This window comes from Zootoca vivipara, chromosome 1 (assembly GCF_963506605.1).
Source record: "Zootoca vivipara chromosome 1, rZooViv1.1, whole genome shotgun sequence".
NCBI lineage: Eukaryota > Metazoa > Chordata > Lepidosauria > Squamata > Lacertidae > Zootoca > Zootoca vivipara.
In genome coordinates this window covers 16,108,871-16,126,197 of record NC_083276.1, presented here as the reverse complement: position 1 = coordinate 16,126,197, position 17,327 = coordinate 16,108,871, and the positions used below count along the sequence as shown (strand labels likewise).

General features: G+C 44.1%; 1 protein-coding gene across 2 annotated transcripts in view; it reads left to right on the top strand.

Moving 5' to 3' along the window:
* The first annotated feature begins 141 nt into the window (after nucleotides 1-141).
* WDR25 (WD repeat domain 25) overlaps nucleotides 142-17,327 on the top strand; it is a 102,866-nt gene continuing 85,680 nt past the window's right edge. The window contains exons 1-2 of one of the 2 annotated variants that reach the window (XM_035105876.2): nucleotides 142-217; nucleotides 1,891-2,627. In XM_035105876.2, coding sequence (XP_034961767.1) covers nucleotides 1,968-2,627 — 660 coding nt within the window. In that variant the 5' untranslated portion in view covers nucleotides 142-217; nucleotides 1,891-1,967. Of the gene's footprint in view, nucleotides 218-247; nucleotides 338-1,890; nucleotides 2,628-17,327 lie in introns of those variants that run through there. The other variant, XM_060271832.1, reaches the window with a different exon arrangement.

The window sequence follows — 17,327 nt, the reverse complement described above, 5'->3', positions numbered from 1 at the left end:
GAGGACACCTGCCCACGCTGCGAAGCCGAGCGGAAAGCACCGCGGAGGGAGGCTGCGTGAGGGCGGTGTTACCCTGAAAGGGTTCCCCCGGTGCAAGGAAACCGGTCCTGGTCAACTTCTTGGCAGACGTTGGTCGCAGACAGTACAGGCGGAGCTGCTTCGCATATGGCACTCGGGCCGCTTTGAAGCGGGGGAAAGCAGGTTTTTTTTTGGCAAAGTACGTTCTCAAAGCGCCCCTCTTTCACAACTCTTGTTACTGTAGCTGAGCTTAATATAGTTGTAGGAAGCCTTGCTACAGGACTTCCTTGTAATACAGGCGCACAATTTCCCCCCAAGTGTACGTATGTTTGTTTGTGGTTTTTTTGGGGTCTAATGGGAAACACAGGTTTGATACAGATCGAACAATTCTGCTAGTTTTATACATTGGGGGAGGGGGGAGGGAACGGTATTTGGATGTCACACTCAAGTTTTCCTTCTTCTTGGTGGTGGCATATTGATAACAGAATTATCTGCAGTCGCTAGCTAACAGGAAAACGTGCGCTTTGAAAGCTAAGCTGTCCACAACATTTTAGAGAATGTACCAGTTCTACAGAAGTGGTTTGGCCCTTGGAAGCTGCTGTTTTGCAGTTTTTTGTTTTTGTTTTAAAGTGTCCCTGGCTTCCAACAGATACATATTTCTTGTCATGCTCAGTTTCATTTAGTGTTTATGTATGGAATTGTTAAGAGCTGTCCTTGAAAGGTTCAGCTGTAAAAAAAATAGTAACAATGTGCTGCAGAAGGGTGCTACACTAATTTTAGCAGCAGCACATTCTCCATTCACTTATCTGTTCATAATTGATACATTATTAATGATAAGTTAAAAAACAAATGGTCACACATAGTGTTGAGCCCACTGCAAATTCATTAAGCAATATAGTCAATAAAATGCATCTGTTTTATTTATTTATCCGTCCGTTTTATTATTTTCCAGTGATGGTTGGTCCCTGCACTTGCTTTTTCAGAAAACCAAATGTAGCGGGGAGCACACATACATTCCCTTGCTCATTATGATACAGTTTTGCTGCTGCGAACACTAAAGCTAGCTGGCTCTCTGATTAAGTACTTTCTCAGTAAATGTTTGCAGTTGCAGAGAGCCAGTGTGGTGTAGCGGTTAAGAGCAGTAGACTCGTAATCTGGGGCAGCATTTCTCAACCGCTGGCTGGTGTGCCGCGACGTGCGGCGACGAGAAGGGCGATTTGCATTGTCACGTGCCTGGCAGCCGCCAATAAGCAGCACTGACCCGCCGGAAAGGAAGCCGGCCGGGTCACGACGCGGAGCGAGCGCAGCTCTCAACAGCCACCACCACGGGAGGGTGGTTTTAGACAAACTTAAAGAAGCTGGCTGGATGAGCTCAACCTGAAACCTGCTGAGCAAAGGATTGTGCTGGCAGAGAAATCAGCGGCTTGTGAAGCCTTATTACAGGAGATTGCAACCAACACAGCAATTGGCAAGTGTTTCTTACAGTCATAATTATATAGTCAATATAGGGCGGCACAGAGTTAATTTTTTTTAACTTTTTTAATGGTGGTGTGCCTCGTGATTTTTTTCATGGAACAAGTGTGCCTTGGCCCAAAAAAGGTTGAGAAACACTGATCTGGGGAACTGGGTCCGAGTCTCCGCTCCTCCACATGCAGCTGCTGGGTGACCTTGGGCTAGTCACACTTCTCTGAAGTCTCTCAGCCGCACTCACCTCAAAGAGTGTTTGTTGTGGTCGAGGAAGGGAAAGGAGAATGTTAGCCGCTTTGAGACTCCTTCGGGTAGTGAAAAAGCGGGATATCAAAGTATGAAAATATGCTATGTTTCTTTGACTGAAAAATGAGTTCTTTAAAGTGAATTTCCTTAAATTTGTAGCTTTTCATCGCAGAAGCTTTTCACTGTTTATGAAGATCTAAAGGGAAAATTTAGAGAATTCCGTTGCAGTTGACTTGATGAATCCCTCACTTGTTGCCTACGAAGATTCAGACTCTGAGACAGAGGATGGGAAATCTGAAGATGCCACTGCCAGGGGAATAAATGTTACAAATTCTGCTATGACTGCTGCTCAGCCTTGTGATGGGATAGTCAAAAATTTTGATAGCACATTCCAACCTGTGGAATACATGGGCAGTTCCAGGAGTAACATGTTTCATGAAGATACTCTTCTCCAGCACCTAAAACCTAATAAAAAGTATATGGCAACCACACTTCCTAAGAAATTACAGCCTGATACACCTAGACTACTTTCTGCAAATGAGAGTTGCTCTCAGAAGAGGCCCTGTGATTACAGCGAAGTTACTATACAAGGGCTGAGACCATATATTCCTAAAAGACTGCGGCAGGAAAAAAATCCACTTCTTTGTGAAGCTGAAGACAGTGGCCAGAGCACAAGTTGTGCATCCAAACTTGATACAGCAGGAGAACAGATGCCCTTTAATACTTCCCAATATATTATGCCATACATAGGTTCTAAGTATGGGATAACTGAAATTCCTAGGAACCTGGTATTTCAGATGTCTGATCACAGCGGTCCAGTTAATGTGGTCCAGTGGTGCCCGGTGCAGAAGTGGAGCCATATGTTGCTCTCTGCATCTATGGATAAAACTGTCAAGGTAATATGTTGAAGAGTGAATGTGTTTGTGTCTTGTTTATAAAAAAATAGCATTTTTCCCCCATAGGCAAAGAGGTGGGAATCTTATCAGTTTCAAAAGTCTCTAGTGTGTCCCTGTGAGCCTTTTTTCCTGCGGAACTGGCAGATTCATGTTGAAATGTGTAGGCACCTGTCTGTTATGCAGTGCAGTCTGGATTTACTCTGGCAGAGATTATGTATTGATGGAAATTATGGACTTCTGTACTGCCTGTGAAATCGGATTTCTGCAAGTTGACGGGGTGGGGGAAAGTGTAGACTCTGCTGAACTCTGACACTAGTTCTAGTAAGTCAGAGAGAAGCTGTAGATCAGGCACCCCCAAACTTCAGCCCTCCAGATGTTTTGGACTACAATTCCCATCATCCCTGACCACTGGTCCTCTTAGCTAGGGATCATGGGAGTTGTAGGCCAAAGCATCTGGAGGGCCGCAGTTTGGGGATGCCTGCTGTAGATGGAGCTGGTGCATTGTTCCTTTTAAAAAACTAGAGTATTCCCCCCCCCCACACACCTTCTTAGTTGTGGGGAAATGGGAGCAGCAGAATTCTCAGTGCTCTTGCAGGAGACCAAGGAGTTCTATATTTAGATTCAAAGGAATCTAAATATAGCACCTGTGATGCTGCTGATGGCAGCAGGCGCAACATGGCACACTAAAGTCCCTCCTTGCCCTCTGATCTGGCCTCTGGTTGGCTATATGAGAGCGCCTTCAAACACTCAATTTCCCAGGTATGGTAGTGGCTAATTGGCAAGTGGTAATGGTAGACAGGAACACCCACACAAGAGGAGCCAGCTTGTGTGTGTAGTAGACAGTGCCCCTTTGCTTGCAAAAAATAAAAAATAAATTCCAAGCTGTCATTTGCTCTTTGAGACAGGGGGAATCCAGGTGCATGTGTTTCTTACTGCCACCTGCAAGGAAATAGTAGGTTGAAGAGGCAAGGCTTTCTATGTCCCTGTGCTGGTTCTCCCAAGTAAATTGGAGCTTCTTGCTATAATTGCACTGTTTATTGATAGGAAAGGACTGAGGAATGAAAAAAAATGAAGGATAACCGCAGCTCTCCCAATAACGTTTTTATACGTGCTGCAGGGAAACAAAAGGAAAAATGAAGAAAGTCCTACAAGGAGAAATCAACAGGTGATAATTTTAGGAATTTTCCATTACTGACTTTCCATGTAATATATTTTGTGGCTTAAATTCCCTTGTCTGGCAACCTGGTGCAAGAGAGGGCATAAGCTGAAATAGCTAAGGCTGCAATATATATTTTTAGGCAAGTGGAGTAGAGCCAGTGTTGGGATCTTGAGGCTTCCCGGGAGTTTAGGTTTATCACTCATGATTAATACAAGAAAAAGTGGGATCAGAGCACAGGCATAGGATATGATTTTACATAAAGAGCCTGCTGTATGGGGCCAAAGACCTCTAATCAAACATTCAGTACTCACAGATAACAACCAGATCCCCACAGGCAGGACATGAGTGCAATATTACACTCCCCACTTATGACTCCCAACAGTTGGTATCATAGGCATACTATCTTGGCAGGGGGTTGGACTGGATGGCTCTATGATTCCAACTCTATGATGCTATGATCTCTGATGCTGCAGGTAATGTACTGTATGGCTATCAAGGCAAGTAGCTGTTGATAGCCTGATTCCATGTACTTGTCTAATCCTCTTTTTAAGCCTCGCAAGTTGGTGGCCATTACTACATCTTGTGATAGCAAATTCCATGATTTAACTATGCACTGGGTGAAGAAGAACTTCCTTTTGCCTGCTCTGAATTTGAATTTGTAGGGACATGATTCCCAAGCGCTGTAGCTGTCATGCCTACTGTCAGACATCCAGCCCAGTAATGTCTGTTCTGATTTGGCAGCAACTCTCCAAGGTCTTAAGTTGAGATCTTTTTCATACGGTTCATCTGTTCCATCCCCGATACCTGAGATCCTTTAATTAGCGATGTCCTGGTTTAGTCCTTAACATGCTGCATGCAAACCATCCTGAGAGGCTATCCTGAATTACTCCCCATAACTGTTTTCTTTCCAGATATCTCACTGTACAAAGTTGGCTAGAACAGTTGTTGTTCATTGCCCCCACCTGCAGTCAATGTTCCATTTGCTATTTCAGTGGCTTTTCCCAGACTCCATATCCCTGCACTGTACCCATAGAAGTAAGCATAAGGACCCCTGACCATTAGGTCCAGTCTTGACCGACTCTGGGGTTGCGCCGCTCATCTCGCATTATTGGCCGAGGGAGCCGGCGTACAGCTTCCAGGTCATGTGGCCAGCATGACAAAGCCGCTTCTGGCGAACCAGAGCAGCACATGGAAATGCCGTTTACCTTCCCCCTATTTATCTACTTGCACTTTGAGGTGCTTTCGAACTGCTAGGTTGGCAGGAGCTGTGACCGAGCAACAGGAGCTCACCCCGTCACGGGGATTCGAACCACCGACCTTCTGATCGGCAAGCCCTAGGCTCTGTGGTTTAACCCACAGCACCACCCGCGTCCCAAGTAAGCATAGCCAGCTGCAATAACTCCTCCGTCCACTTTTGTGTTGAAACAACTGAGCCTCAAATCCTAGAACAAAACGAATTATTAAAAAAGAGGAGGTGAGCCCCCCTGTGTCATACAAAACTTCTAATTTGGTTCTGACTTTCTGAGACTTATTCCGAGACTTACAATTTTCCAAAAAAACTCCTTTCTTTGAATGGATACAAATGACTACTCATGTCAGCCTTATAATTAAAGTACTTAGATGCTTCTTAGGTTTGCTGTAATGACGCTTGCTATGCATTGTAAGGTTTTAGTGGCAAGTTTATGTGGTGTCCTCCTGCTGCTAATTCTAGTTCTTTACATCAGCGGGTGAATAATCTGTGTTTTGCCGTCCTTAATGCCTCATTTCCGGCTTTTGCCAAAAGTACTTAGGCTGTCACAAAGGGATATATGCACACACCACTTTTTCTTTGACTGACGTGAGGCTTTGCTTTCTTGCACTGCTTTTCAATTAACTAGAGGAGATAACAGTGAGACTAGAAACCACGAACACCATCTACTTGGTATAAATCCAGAAACATTTATTTTATTGTATGGCTTGGGTCCAGGCTACCTGAAGGACTGTATCTCGTTATCTGTGAGCCTGCCTGGGCTTTGAGATCTTCTGGAGAGAACTTTCTCTTGGTCCTACCACCTCACAAGCACATTTGGTCAGGATGCAGGACAGGACATTCTTGGTGGCTGCTGCCAGATTGTGGAACTCATTCCATTGGGAGGCTAGGCTGGCCTGCTCTCTGCTATACTTTTTGTCAGTAGTTAAATACTTTTTTGTTCCGACTAATTGGCTGTTGTGGCAGGAGGGTGGATGTTCTACTTTGTGTGTGTGTATGCACTCATAAATGTTTAAATTCATTTGCTGAGTTTTTATGCCACTCTTCTGAGTTATTGTCCCCTGAGTTGGCTCCCATCAGTGACAGAGAGAGAGAGACAGGTTCTGCAGTCAGGCTTGCTAAAAAGACAAGGCATGCAAGGGAAGAAGAGGTATGGCTGTCTGTGGCCGGTGGTAATCGTATTAAGGTTCTGGAGCCCATTCAGGTGATTTGCACCAGTTGTCCTTTAAAAGCTGGTGGTCTGTTGGCAAAATAGTTTTGATTTGGTGAAGTCGTACACCAGGCATTCCCAAACTTTGGCCCTCCAGATGTTTTGGACTACAATTCCCATCATCCCTGACCACTGGTCTCATTAGCTAGGGATCATGGGAGTTGTAGGCCAAAACATCTGGAGGGCCACAGTTTGGGGATGCCTGTCGTACACAGTGGTCTCTACAGTTTCCTCATAGCAGTTAGGCAGCACATCCTTGGCTGTCCAGCCCCTCTTTGAAATCAGAAGCTGGGCACTTCTGTTGGGTCATTCTCATTTGTATCAAGGGTGCGATCACTTCTTGCATCACATCCTGTGGGCTACAAACATCCTAATCATAATTGCCCAAAATTGCAATTTCTAGACAAGAAAGAGCTTAATAATTTGTCAAATGTACCAGGCAATGATTTGCAGCGATGCTGTTTCATTTCAAAGCCGCACTAAAGTGCTCTCTTGAACTGGTCCTCAGCCTCCTCTTTTAAAATGCAGATTGGTAAGTTCAGATGAATAGAACATTCATATTATTTTAGTAAGTTCCAAGGAGAGGCCGGCACTCACAATTAATCTCCTGCTGAGGAGGCAGAGAATGGGAATTATTGGCTAAAACGAATAAGCTCAAGTGGCATCCAGTGTTTATGGTATTGTAGAGTTTTAAAAATCAGTATTCAGTAGAGCTGTGAGTCCTATTGTATGCTAAACAGTCATTGAGAGCTATTTCATTGTTTGGAGGAATAATCATCACACGTATTTTTCTTTTTAGCTGTTAGTTCCTACCCTCTTTGGAGTTCTTTTCAGGCCAGTAGAGGGCACAGTTAGATTAAAGATGAACACTACAAGGGTGGGATACCAACTGCAGTTAACTTCTCTGTTTGGTCATTCATTGCAGAAAGGATGCTTTGCAATACAGATAGTAGCAAGTAAGTAAGTAAGTAAGTAAAGTAGTTTATTGCATTAGCCATATGGCCATAGCACATGTACAAACAAACAGGCAACTGCCACACAACAATAAAAGAGAACAAATACAATTAGAACATTAAATATAAAATCCAGGTGAATGCAACTGATTAGGTAAAGGCGAAAGCAAGGCGTGTTGGCTAAAAGTTTAACAGGAATTTACATAGGACTGGGCAAGTTAGCCAAGAAAGCGGCCCTGAGTTTAAGGGCCTGTAGAATGTAGATAGCTACGTCACGTGAAACCAGGGGGTTGGCCGTCCACCAGTAAGTACTTCATGCGATCGATGTCCCGTGCGACGGTCGTCGGGCTTAAAGGGAGAAGCCTGGATCTTACAGAATCATAAAGAGGACAGTAAAAGAAAAAGTGTATATAGTCCTCAATCTTTCCCTCATTGCATGGGCAGAGTTGGAGGTTCGGTGGTGTGTTGGAAAAAAACACCGTGTAGGAATGCTGTAGGTATGATGTGGAATCGGGCTAGTGTGAAAGCCCTTCTTAGCTTGGGGTTTGTCAAATCGCACAAATAGTGGGCCAGAGATCTAACTACCTTCACGTGGGGGAGCCACGTGGAGAGTTTAGCCGCCTTAGGTTGTGCTAGATCGAAAGCTTCATCCCTAGCTAGAATACAGATAGTAGCAAACGGCTTAAGACAGAGTTTATAATTACCTCTAACCTCTTCTGGGGGCGGGGATGGTGCCCCCAATGTTAAAACTGCTCCCAATATTAAACTGTGCTTCATTTTACTTATTTATATTTAGAAAAGCATTTATAGACTGCCCCTCATATAGAACACCAGGGTACTGTACATCAAGATCCATATAAAGCATGAAGCACCATGCGGAATAATCATAAAAATGACTGGCTAATCTAAATACTTTAAACAGCTGAATAGGCCTGCTGGCCTTAGAAATCCCTCAATAAGTATCTGCAATATTAGTGTGCTGCTGAGTTCCTCCCAAGGAGCAAGGATGCATGCCTTATCTCTGCTGGGAGAGTATTCCACAGAACTAAGTGCCCAACCTCTACTTAAAGCTCGTTGGGTTTCTGATACCCAGGGAACAACGAGCCGTGCTCTCAGTGATTGAGCTGGAATAGAAGGGCCCCAGGTGGTCCTTGCGTTGTCTGGGACCCAAGTTGCTCAAGGCCTTGCATATAAATGCAAGAACCTTGAACCTGATGCTGTCACCCATCTGCCTTCATCAGCAGTCTGGGTGCTGCTTTCTGCACTGGTTGGAGCTTCCAGGTCAGATCCATGGGCACCTCCACATAGCAAACATGGCAGTAGTCCATCCGTGATATCACTACTGCATGGACCACAGTGGCCAGGCTTTCCTGATCCAGATACAGCCATAGCTGGCATACCAGATGGAGCTGGTAGAAGAAGGCACACCTAGCCACAGAGGTCACTTATGCCTCTGATGACAAAGGCGTATCCAGGAGTACCCCCAAGCTACGCACCTGCTTCTTCAGAGGGAATGAAACTCCTTCCAGAACAGGCAGTTGGCCTATCCACAAAGCCTCCATCTTCCAAAAATTCAGTCCTGACTTGTTCACTAACCATAGTTTAAAACAACTAAAGCTTCCTCCAATATCGATGCAGATACTTCCAACCTCCTCCTTGCTGCTGCACCAGAGACAAGATGAGGGCTGAGGAGCCCAAGGCTCTCTTCTACTTGCTCATCTAATGCTACAGTAGAGCATATTATACCTCCTTGGGAATATGATTGAAGAGTAGTATAAAAATACTTACAATAAACAAACTTAGTGTTGCATCCAAAGTGGGCCGTTACTTTCTTACCGCTTTGGTGCCCAGTGCCTGGACAGCACCTTCAATCTGCCTGTTTGGAACATGGCAAAGGAAAATCTCCACCCCCCCATTGCTCAGCCCAGACAATGAAGTCTTCTGCTGGTTCCCTCACTGTGAGAAGTGAAGTTGCAGGGAACCAGACAGAGGGCCTTCTTGGTAGTGGCTCCCTCCCTTTAGATGTCAAGGAAATAAAAAACTATCTGACTTTTAGAAGACATCTGAAGGCAGCCCTGTTTAGGGACGTTTTTAAGGATTGATGTTTTTATTATGTTGGATGATGATGATTTATTACTTATACCCGCCCACCTGGGTGGGTTTCCTCCGCCACTCTAGGCAGCTTCCAACAAGAGATTAAAAATACATTAAAACATCAGTCATTAAAAACTTCCTTAAACTGGGCTTCCTTCAGATGTCCTCTAAATGTCAGATAGTTGTTTATTTCTTTGACATCTGATGGGGGGGGGCGTTCCACAGGGCGGGCGCCACTACCGAGAAGGCCCTCTGCCTGGTTCCCTGTAACTTTGCTCCTACAGTGAGAGAACCACCAGAAGGCCCTCGGAGCTGCACCTCAGTTGTATGATATGTTGTAAGCCTCCCAGAGTGGCTGGTGAGTGCTCACTGGAAGGACAGATCCTGAAACTGAGGCTTCAATACTTTGGCCACTTCATGAGAAGAGAAGACTTCCTGGGAAAGACCCTGATGTTAGGAAAGATTGAGGGCATGACAGAGGACGAGATGGTTGGATAGAGTTCTCGAAGCTACCAACATGAGTCTGACCAAACTGTGGGAGGCAGTGGAAGACAGGAGTGCCTGGCGTGCTCTGGTCCATGGGGTCACGAAGAGTCGGACACTACTAAATGACTAAACAACAACAAGAGTGGCTGGGAAACCAAGCCAGATGGGTGGGGCATAAATAAAATCATCATCATCATCATCTTCTACTTCTACTTACATTTTAAAGATTGATGGATTCCAAGGTGGTTGAGAAAATATCAGAGAACCCCATGAAAACATGAAGCATTTACTGTCTTTCAGGCTAACCTTTCTTTGTAGGGTTATTTTGATGATAAAAGGCCATTTATGCCGCACTAGGCTCTTTGGAAGAATGAGATAAAAAAATAGAATAAAGAAAATTAAAAATGAAATGAAATAAGACTAGATTTAAAATAAAAACTATTGTTATTATTTAATACTACTATCTTTGGCTTTGGTGATTATTTCTTCTGCTGGAGCACCATTGTCTTTTAAAGACATGGAAAAGAGCATTTCTATATAAGCTTCTGGCTTTCATTTACATCTTTTGGAAATGGAAGCTGGGCTGTCAAGGAATATGCAGGCTCTATTTGGAAGGATTGCGTGCAGAGGGGGGGGAGGAACCACATACCCTCCTCTGCATGAAATAAATTGACTGAATAACTGTGCTCCAAATGGGAGCTTTTTCCGAGAAGACCTCCCTCCCGTCACCACTCTAAGAAATTAAATTGAGCCTCTTGGTGAAAAAGTACACTCTTTTACTAATCAATTCTGTTCCTGCTTTATAGCCCATTCCCTGCATCGCTACCACATTGTTCCCAATATCTCCTTTTTCATTAAAAAGAGTTGGTCTGATGCTTTTTCAAAGCACATTCCCTTAGAAATCCCTAGGTTTTCTCATACTGTGTTAGCCAGTCTGAGGAGAAAGTACATGTGTGATTGAAATCTAGTAGTAAGCCATGATTTATGAATGAGCTACTTACTATAAAACACACCAAAAAAGTGCTAGGAAAGGGATGAATAATGCATGGATAGCTCCAGGGTTGCAGTTCTTTGCTTTACCATCCACCTTCTCCACCAGTAGGTGAGTCTCTTCAGCACCTCAGAGAGTTGACTATAAAGCATCCCTTGTCTGTTAAAAGAAGGAATGCAACAATTGGTCCATTTTATGGCGAAGAAAAGAAACACTCTCCATTTTTAAAAATGCTGTGTGCAATCAAATGGTGAAGCATGGCTCAGAAAATCCTTCGGGGGAAAATAATAGGCTTATGAGGATGTGACGGGAGGAGCATCACAGAGGAGAAATTGTTTCAGATCTGTGCATAATGAAAAGGGCCAGTCTTTGACACTTTGGGTGAAAATTGAAACAGTACTGCTTTCCAGATTCTTGCAGGGTCTTCTTGCCTACATCTCAGCATCCTGTGACTTATTGAGCTGCATCAAAATTTTCTACACAACCCCTGCTTCATTCCTTCCCTATGGTTGCACTTGCCAACCCTTCTCTTCTTGGGACCACAAGCTCACACCTGCTGCCCTTCTAGGGGTTTTTAGGAGGTCTGCATGGACTGCCACACCTGTTTCAAACATGGCTTGAGTTCTGGTCAGTGTTTTCTCTCTTTTTCCTGGCCCTTTCTTGCCTCTGCCTTTCCTAAGCCCCTGTTGTGTGTAAGCAACAGAAGCATGCCCAGTGGGCCAAAGCAGGGAAGATTTCCTCCCATTGTCTTCTGTAGCAGCGCTGTTGGTCCTGATAGAATGCTACCCTTGGGAAACTAGGGCTGTCTAATAGGGTTGTCTAATAGCTTTGCACCCCTTCATGGATCAATGCCTTGTCGTGGCGAAGGGGCTTGAATAACTCAGAGAAGCTATGAGCTATGCCATGCAGGGCCACCCAAGATGGACAGGTCATAGTGGAGAGTTTTGACTAAACGTGATCCACCTGGAGAAGGAACTGGCAAGCCACTCCAGTATCCCTGCCAAGAAAACTCCATGGACAAAGACAACAGGCATATAAAAGTTATGACGCTGGAAGATGAGCCCCTCAGGTCGGAAGGCGTCCAACATGCTACTGAGGAAGAGCGGAGGACAAGTACAAGTAAATTCAGAGCTGATGAAGCGGCTGGGCCAAAGCCGAAAGGACGCTCAGTTGCGGATATGCCTGGAAGCGAAAGGAAAGTCCGATGCTGTAAAGAAAAATATTGCATAGGAATCAAAATATTGCTCCCTGGAAGGACAGATCGTGAAGCTGAGGCTCCAATACTTTGGCCACCTCATGAGAAGAGAAGAATCCTTGGAAAAGACCTTGATGCTGGGAAAGATGGAGGGCACAAGGAGAAGGGGACGACAGAGGACAAGATGGTTGGACAGTGTTCTCGAAGCTACGAACATGAGTTTGACCAAACTGCGGGAGGCAGTGCAAGACAGGAGTGCCTGGCGTGCTATGGTCCATGGGGTCACGAAGAGTCGGACACGACTAAACGACTAAACAACAACAACAATAGCTTTGCAAGTTCCTTTCAAGTACTCCTCAGCATTGGGCTTTCCTTTCTTTTAGTTATCATTTTCAGAATGAATATTCCGTGCTGTTCTTGCAGTCACAGAGTGTGGAGAAATGTAATGGGGCTTTTAGCAGCAAAGGAAAACTAATGGGAACAAGACAAATTGGAATGCAGGAGTCAGAGAACCAGAGAAAACTGAATATTTTTGCAGATTATCTTCTGAATATCTTGGGGAACTATTCCCATGCTTCCCCTCCTGCAAATAGGTACATTTTATCCTACTTGTGCAGCTCTTAAGTGCAATGATATATAGAATATTATTTATTGCATATATTACAGGTATTTTTTTATATATTGACAGTCAAAAAACAAACCAAGGGTGGTTTACATAAAAATAAACTGCAGAACATAATTTTTAAACCACAACAATGCAAACTCAAAGTGTCCTGAAAATAGAAAAGCTAAAAGGCAGCAAGATATTAAGGCAAACAGAAACAAACACAGCTAAAACTATGGCTTGCATACCTAGATTCAGAGCAACATCTTATGGCAGCCAGAGCTGTTATTCTCTATGCTAAAAAAACCCCCTGCCTTTGTGTTAGAGCATGACTTCATCATGGCTACCTACCTTGCAGAATCTTTCATTGTCTTTGATGGCAATCCATCCAAGTGCACATTGGTGAATGATCCTCAAACTCTTTTGACTGGCATGAATAAGTTCTCATCTCAACTTGAGATTACTTTCAGAAGAGATCCAAATGATCACAGACCAAGAATAAACAAACTCAATTCAATCAAGGATGTGGAACAGGAGAAAAGTGGAAACGGCTTTTTCTTGGATGTTTAAATGAAAAGTTGATCATCAGTTTATAAAAACAAAAACCTTGCTATATGAAATGCAATCAGGTTTCCAAGCATTGCTCATTCTGGATGCAAAAATAGAATGTTACTGTCGTGTAACATCTACTGCCCAGTAGCAGTGTCACGAGTACCACTTTTGCGCCCGACAAGGCTATCTTTTGGATGTAATATTTAAAAGCTGAAGTTACCATACGCACACTTTTTTTTACAACAGAGATATTTTGGTTTGGATGAACCAAATGCTAATATGTTTCCAATTCTAAGTCTTTCAGCTGTTTTCTGTACAAGATAGTAAATAAGAAGCCAAGATATTGAAATTGGTATTTTAAAAGATCCTGACTCACTGTAAATGAGGGTTTCATGAATAAATGCCCATTAAGTCTTAAAAAACAAACAAACAAACAAAACACCTCTATGGGTTGAATCCAATCTAACCATGGGCAGAATTCCAACTATGGGATATCCCTGTCATACTGATCACAGACTGTGCCTCAGGCTGCAAGCATACTGAGCAGAGGAAGAGCCACATCCCATAAGATAGGGCAGGCCCACCAGATGTTTTGGCCTACAACTCCCATGATCCCTAGCTAACAGGACCAGTGGTCAGGGATGATGGGGATTGTAGTCCAAAACACCTGGAATGCCGAAGATTGGGGGTGCCTGAGATAGGGTCTTGAGAGGGAAGAGAAGTGCTTTCAGAACCCTGGATAGCACACTGTGGAAGATTCTCTCGGGAGACGTGTTGTCTCAGCAGAATGCAGAGGCCTCATGAAGTCTGACAGGATGGTCCTGCCATGGACCCACCCACCTTCCCTGCGAAGCTGTAGATGCTGTGAAAAAACTGCTGTCTGATTCTGTAGTCATTGGCTCCTATGGCTTGGGGGCTGCACTGAAACTGCATCTTCTGAGTCTGTCAAAGCAATACCCTCTGGTATGGAAGCTGGGGGATGTTGCCTCCCTGAGTGGTGCTCTTCCCTGCCTGCATCTTCCTTCCAGGCTTGAAGGAGGTCCGAGACTGGAGAACATGACATCCCCCATAGGAGGAAAGGGGTTAGGTAAAGGTAAAGGTACCCCTGACCATAAGGTTCAGTCGCGGACGACTCTGGGCTTGTGGCGCTCATCTCGCTCTATAGGCCGAGGGAGCCGGTGTTTGTCCGCAGACAGCTCCCGGGTCATGTGGCCAGCATGACTAAGCCGCTTCTGGCGAAACCAGAGCAGCGCACGGAAACGCCATTTAGCTTCCCGCCGGAGTGGTACCTATTTATCTACTTGCACTTTGACATGCTTCAAACTGCTAGGTTGGCAGGAGGAGGGACCAAGCAACAGGAGCTCACCCCATCGCGGGGATTCAAACCGCTGACCACCTGATCGGCAAGCCCTGGGCTCAGTGGTTTAGACCACAGCGGCACCCACATCCCTAGGAAAGGGGTTACTTTCAGCAAATTCCCTCCCCCCCCCATGGATACTTTGTGAGCATTTATCCCTTGTGCTGATATCCTCCCATTGAGAGTTCCTCACAGCTTTTCATCATTTAGTGCTGCTGGCAAGAGCTGAGCAAGTTATTATACGGCGATGACACGGAGTACATAACAGGTTATAGGAATTTCTCTAATTATCCACTCCTGCCCCAATACCTAGTATTTTGAAATATTTTGTCAGCCAAAGGTTTGACTTGAAGCAACTGTAATTCGGGTCCTTCCTTTCCTGAACTCTCTCATATAGCGGCTCTGGTACTCGGATCTTCTTGCTTTCCTTTTCCCTCCCTGTCCTCCTTTGCTTTTGTTGCATCTCCATCATACTGTTGGTTATTTTAAGCTGTGAACCACCTTGAACACACTGCCAGAGAGGCAGTATATAAATGTAGTGAACTGGTCATATTGAGGCAAGAGAGAGGAGATTACATGCCTTGTTCTTATCCAGGTAATTAAGAACGTAAGAACACAAGAAGAGTCTGCTGGATCAGGCCAGAGGCCCATCTAGTCTAGCATCTCACAGTGGCCAGCCAAATGCCTGTGGGAAACCACAGAGCAGAACATGAGCGCCCTTCCTCTCCTGTGGTTTCCAGCAACTGGTATTTAAAACTAGGATATTGCTAGCCCAATATGGACTGTTACATAGCTATAATCACCCAGCATAGTGTCATTTCTGAAACCAGATACCTTGGGCTGCAATCATGTTCCCATTGAACTCCTCAACAGACGCATATAAGATTGTGTTGTTAAGCTGCTGTTTTATTTGCCTACAGCTTGTGCATCGTCCCACTTGGAGAAGACGCAGCTGAATTTAGATTTACCAAATTGCCCTGTGAGGATACACATGTAGTATTGTTTTTCCAGATTTATTTTTCTTGCATAATCTTTGGCAGTAAGTAGATTTCAGGCTGCTTAAGATGTTCCTTTGGTGCACATATTTTGTAGGTATTTTCAGAATTGACAGTTAGAAGCTTGGGAGGCAATGTTGTGTTGAAAACAATCAGCTGAACACATTTCCCCCCCAATGGAGGTACCATTGAAATCAATAGGAGTGGTGTAGAAGCAACGCTCAGTCATATTTCTTATGAAGTGTTTTAAACATTTTGTTTCCAGGCATGCTGTTTCCAAGGAAACTGAAAGTAGTCCTTGCAAAGTGTAGTTCTATATTTTTTTAGTGTCCCTCGGTGGAACAGATTTTTTTGTTTTGGTAACAGTATTTTCGTAGTACTGGGTATTCATGATCTTTCCTTAATTTTTTCCCATACCAAAAAAGCTTGTAAACTTGTATAATATCTAGCACTGATTGTTACCCAGAAGATAAGCGACCAGTTGAAAGAGGTTCCCCCACCCGTGTTATACCGTACAGAACATAGATTTAGTCCTTGGCTTATATATGCCTGTCTTACTTTGTGCTATGATATTTTAATTAGTTTTGAGACATTTCATGGAGGGTGTTCTTGCCAGAAATAGCATGCATAGTGTCAGTTTCCTACCGAGAATTCTGGGGCGAAATCTTAGGTCCCAGTGAGAAAAGATGCTTTGTAACTATGTGTTAAGCTGTGCGGACGACTCTGGGGTTGCAGCGCTCATCTCGCTCTATAGGCTGATGGAGCCAGTGTTTGTCCGCATGGCCAGCATGACTAAGCCACTTCTGGCGAACCAGAGCAGCGCACGGAAATGCCATTTACCTTCCCGCTGGAGTGGTACCTATTTACTTGCACTTTGACGTGCTTTCAAACTGCTAGGTTGGCAGGAGCTGGCACCGAACAACGGGAGTTCACCCCGTCGCGGGGATTCAAACCGCCAACAGTCAAACACAGGTAGTTGTTTTCGGCCTAAGCAAAAAGACCTTCGTGTTATGCTCAAAGGAACAATCCCTTCATTTTGGGTTTGGACTTTTTAAACCATGACCTGCCTTCTTTCAGCTCTACCTGAGTTTTCGGCACCATGGTCCAATGCTGCCCCCTCTTCTTTGCAAAGCACTGAAAGCTTATTACTGAAAGTTTATTACACAGAAATTTAGAAAGCCTATATATATATACATACACACCATATATATATATATATATATATGGTGTGTATGTGTGTGTGTGTGTATATATCTATATATATCATTGAAAGTTTTACAGTGAATTAAAGCAAAGGAAGAGGGGGGGAAAGAAACAAAAGGAAACAGGATTACAGCAATAACAGAGTTACAGTACGTTAAAATGTACTTAGGGCTATGTTATATATATGTAAACAGACGACTTATATCCCTCATACACAGTGGAAGTGAGGAACAGGTTTAAGGATTTAGATTTGGTGGACAGAGTGCCTGAAGAACTATGGATGGAGGCTCGTAACATTATACAGGAGGCAGCAACGAAAACCATCCCAAGGAAAAGGAAATGCAAGAAAGCAAAATGGCTGTCCAACGAGGCCTTACAAATAGCGGAGGAGAGGAGGCAAGCAAAATGCAAGGGAGATAGGGAAAGATACAGGAAACTGAATGCAGATTTCCAAAAAACAGCAAGGAGAGACAAGAGGGTCTTCTTAAATGAGCAATGCAAAGAAATAGAGGAAAACAATAGAATGGGGAAAACCAGAGATCTGTTCAAGAAAATTGGAGATATGAAAGGAACATTTCGTACAATGAAAGGAACATTTCGTACAAAGATTACCATAATCAAGGACAAAAGTGGTAAGGACCTAACAGAAGCA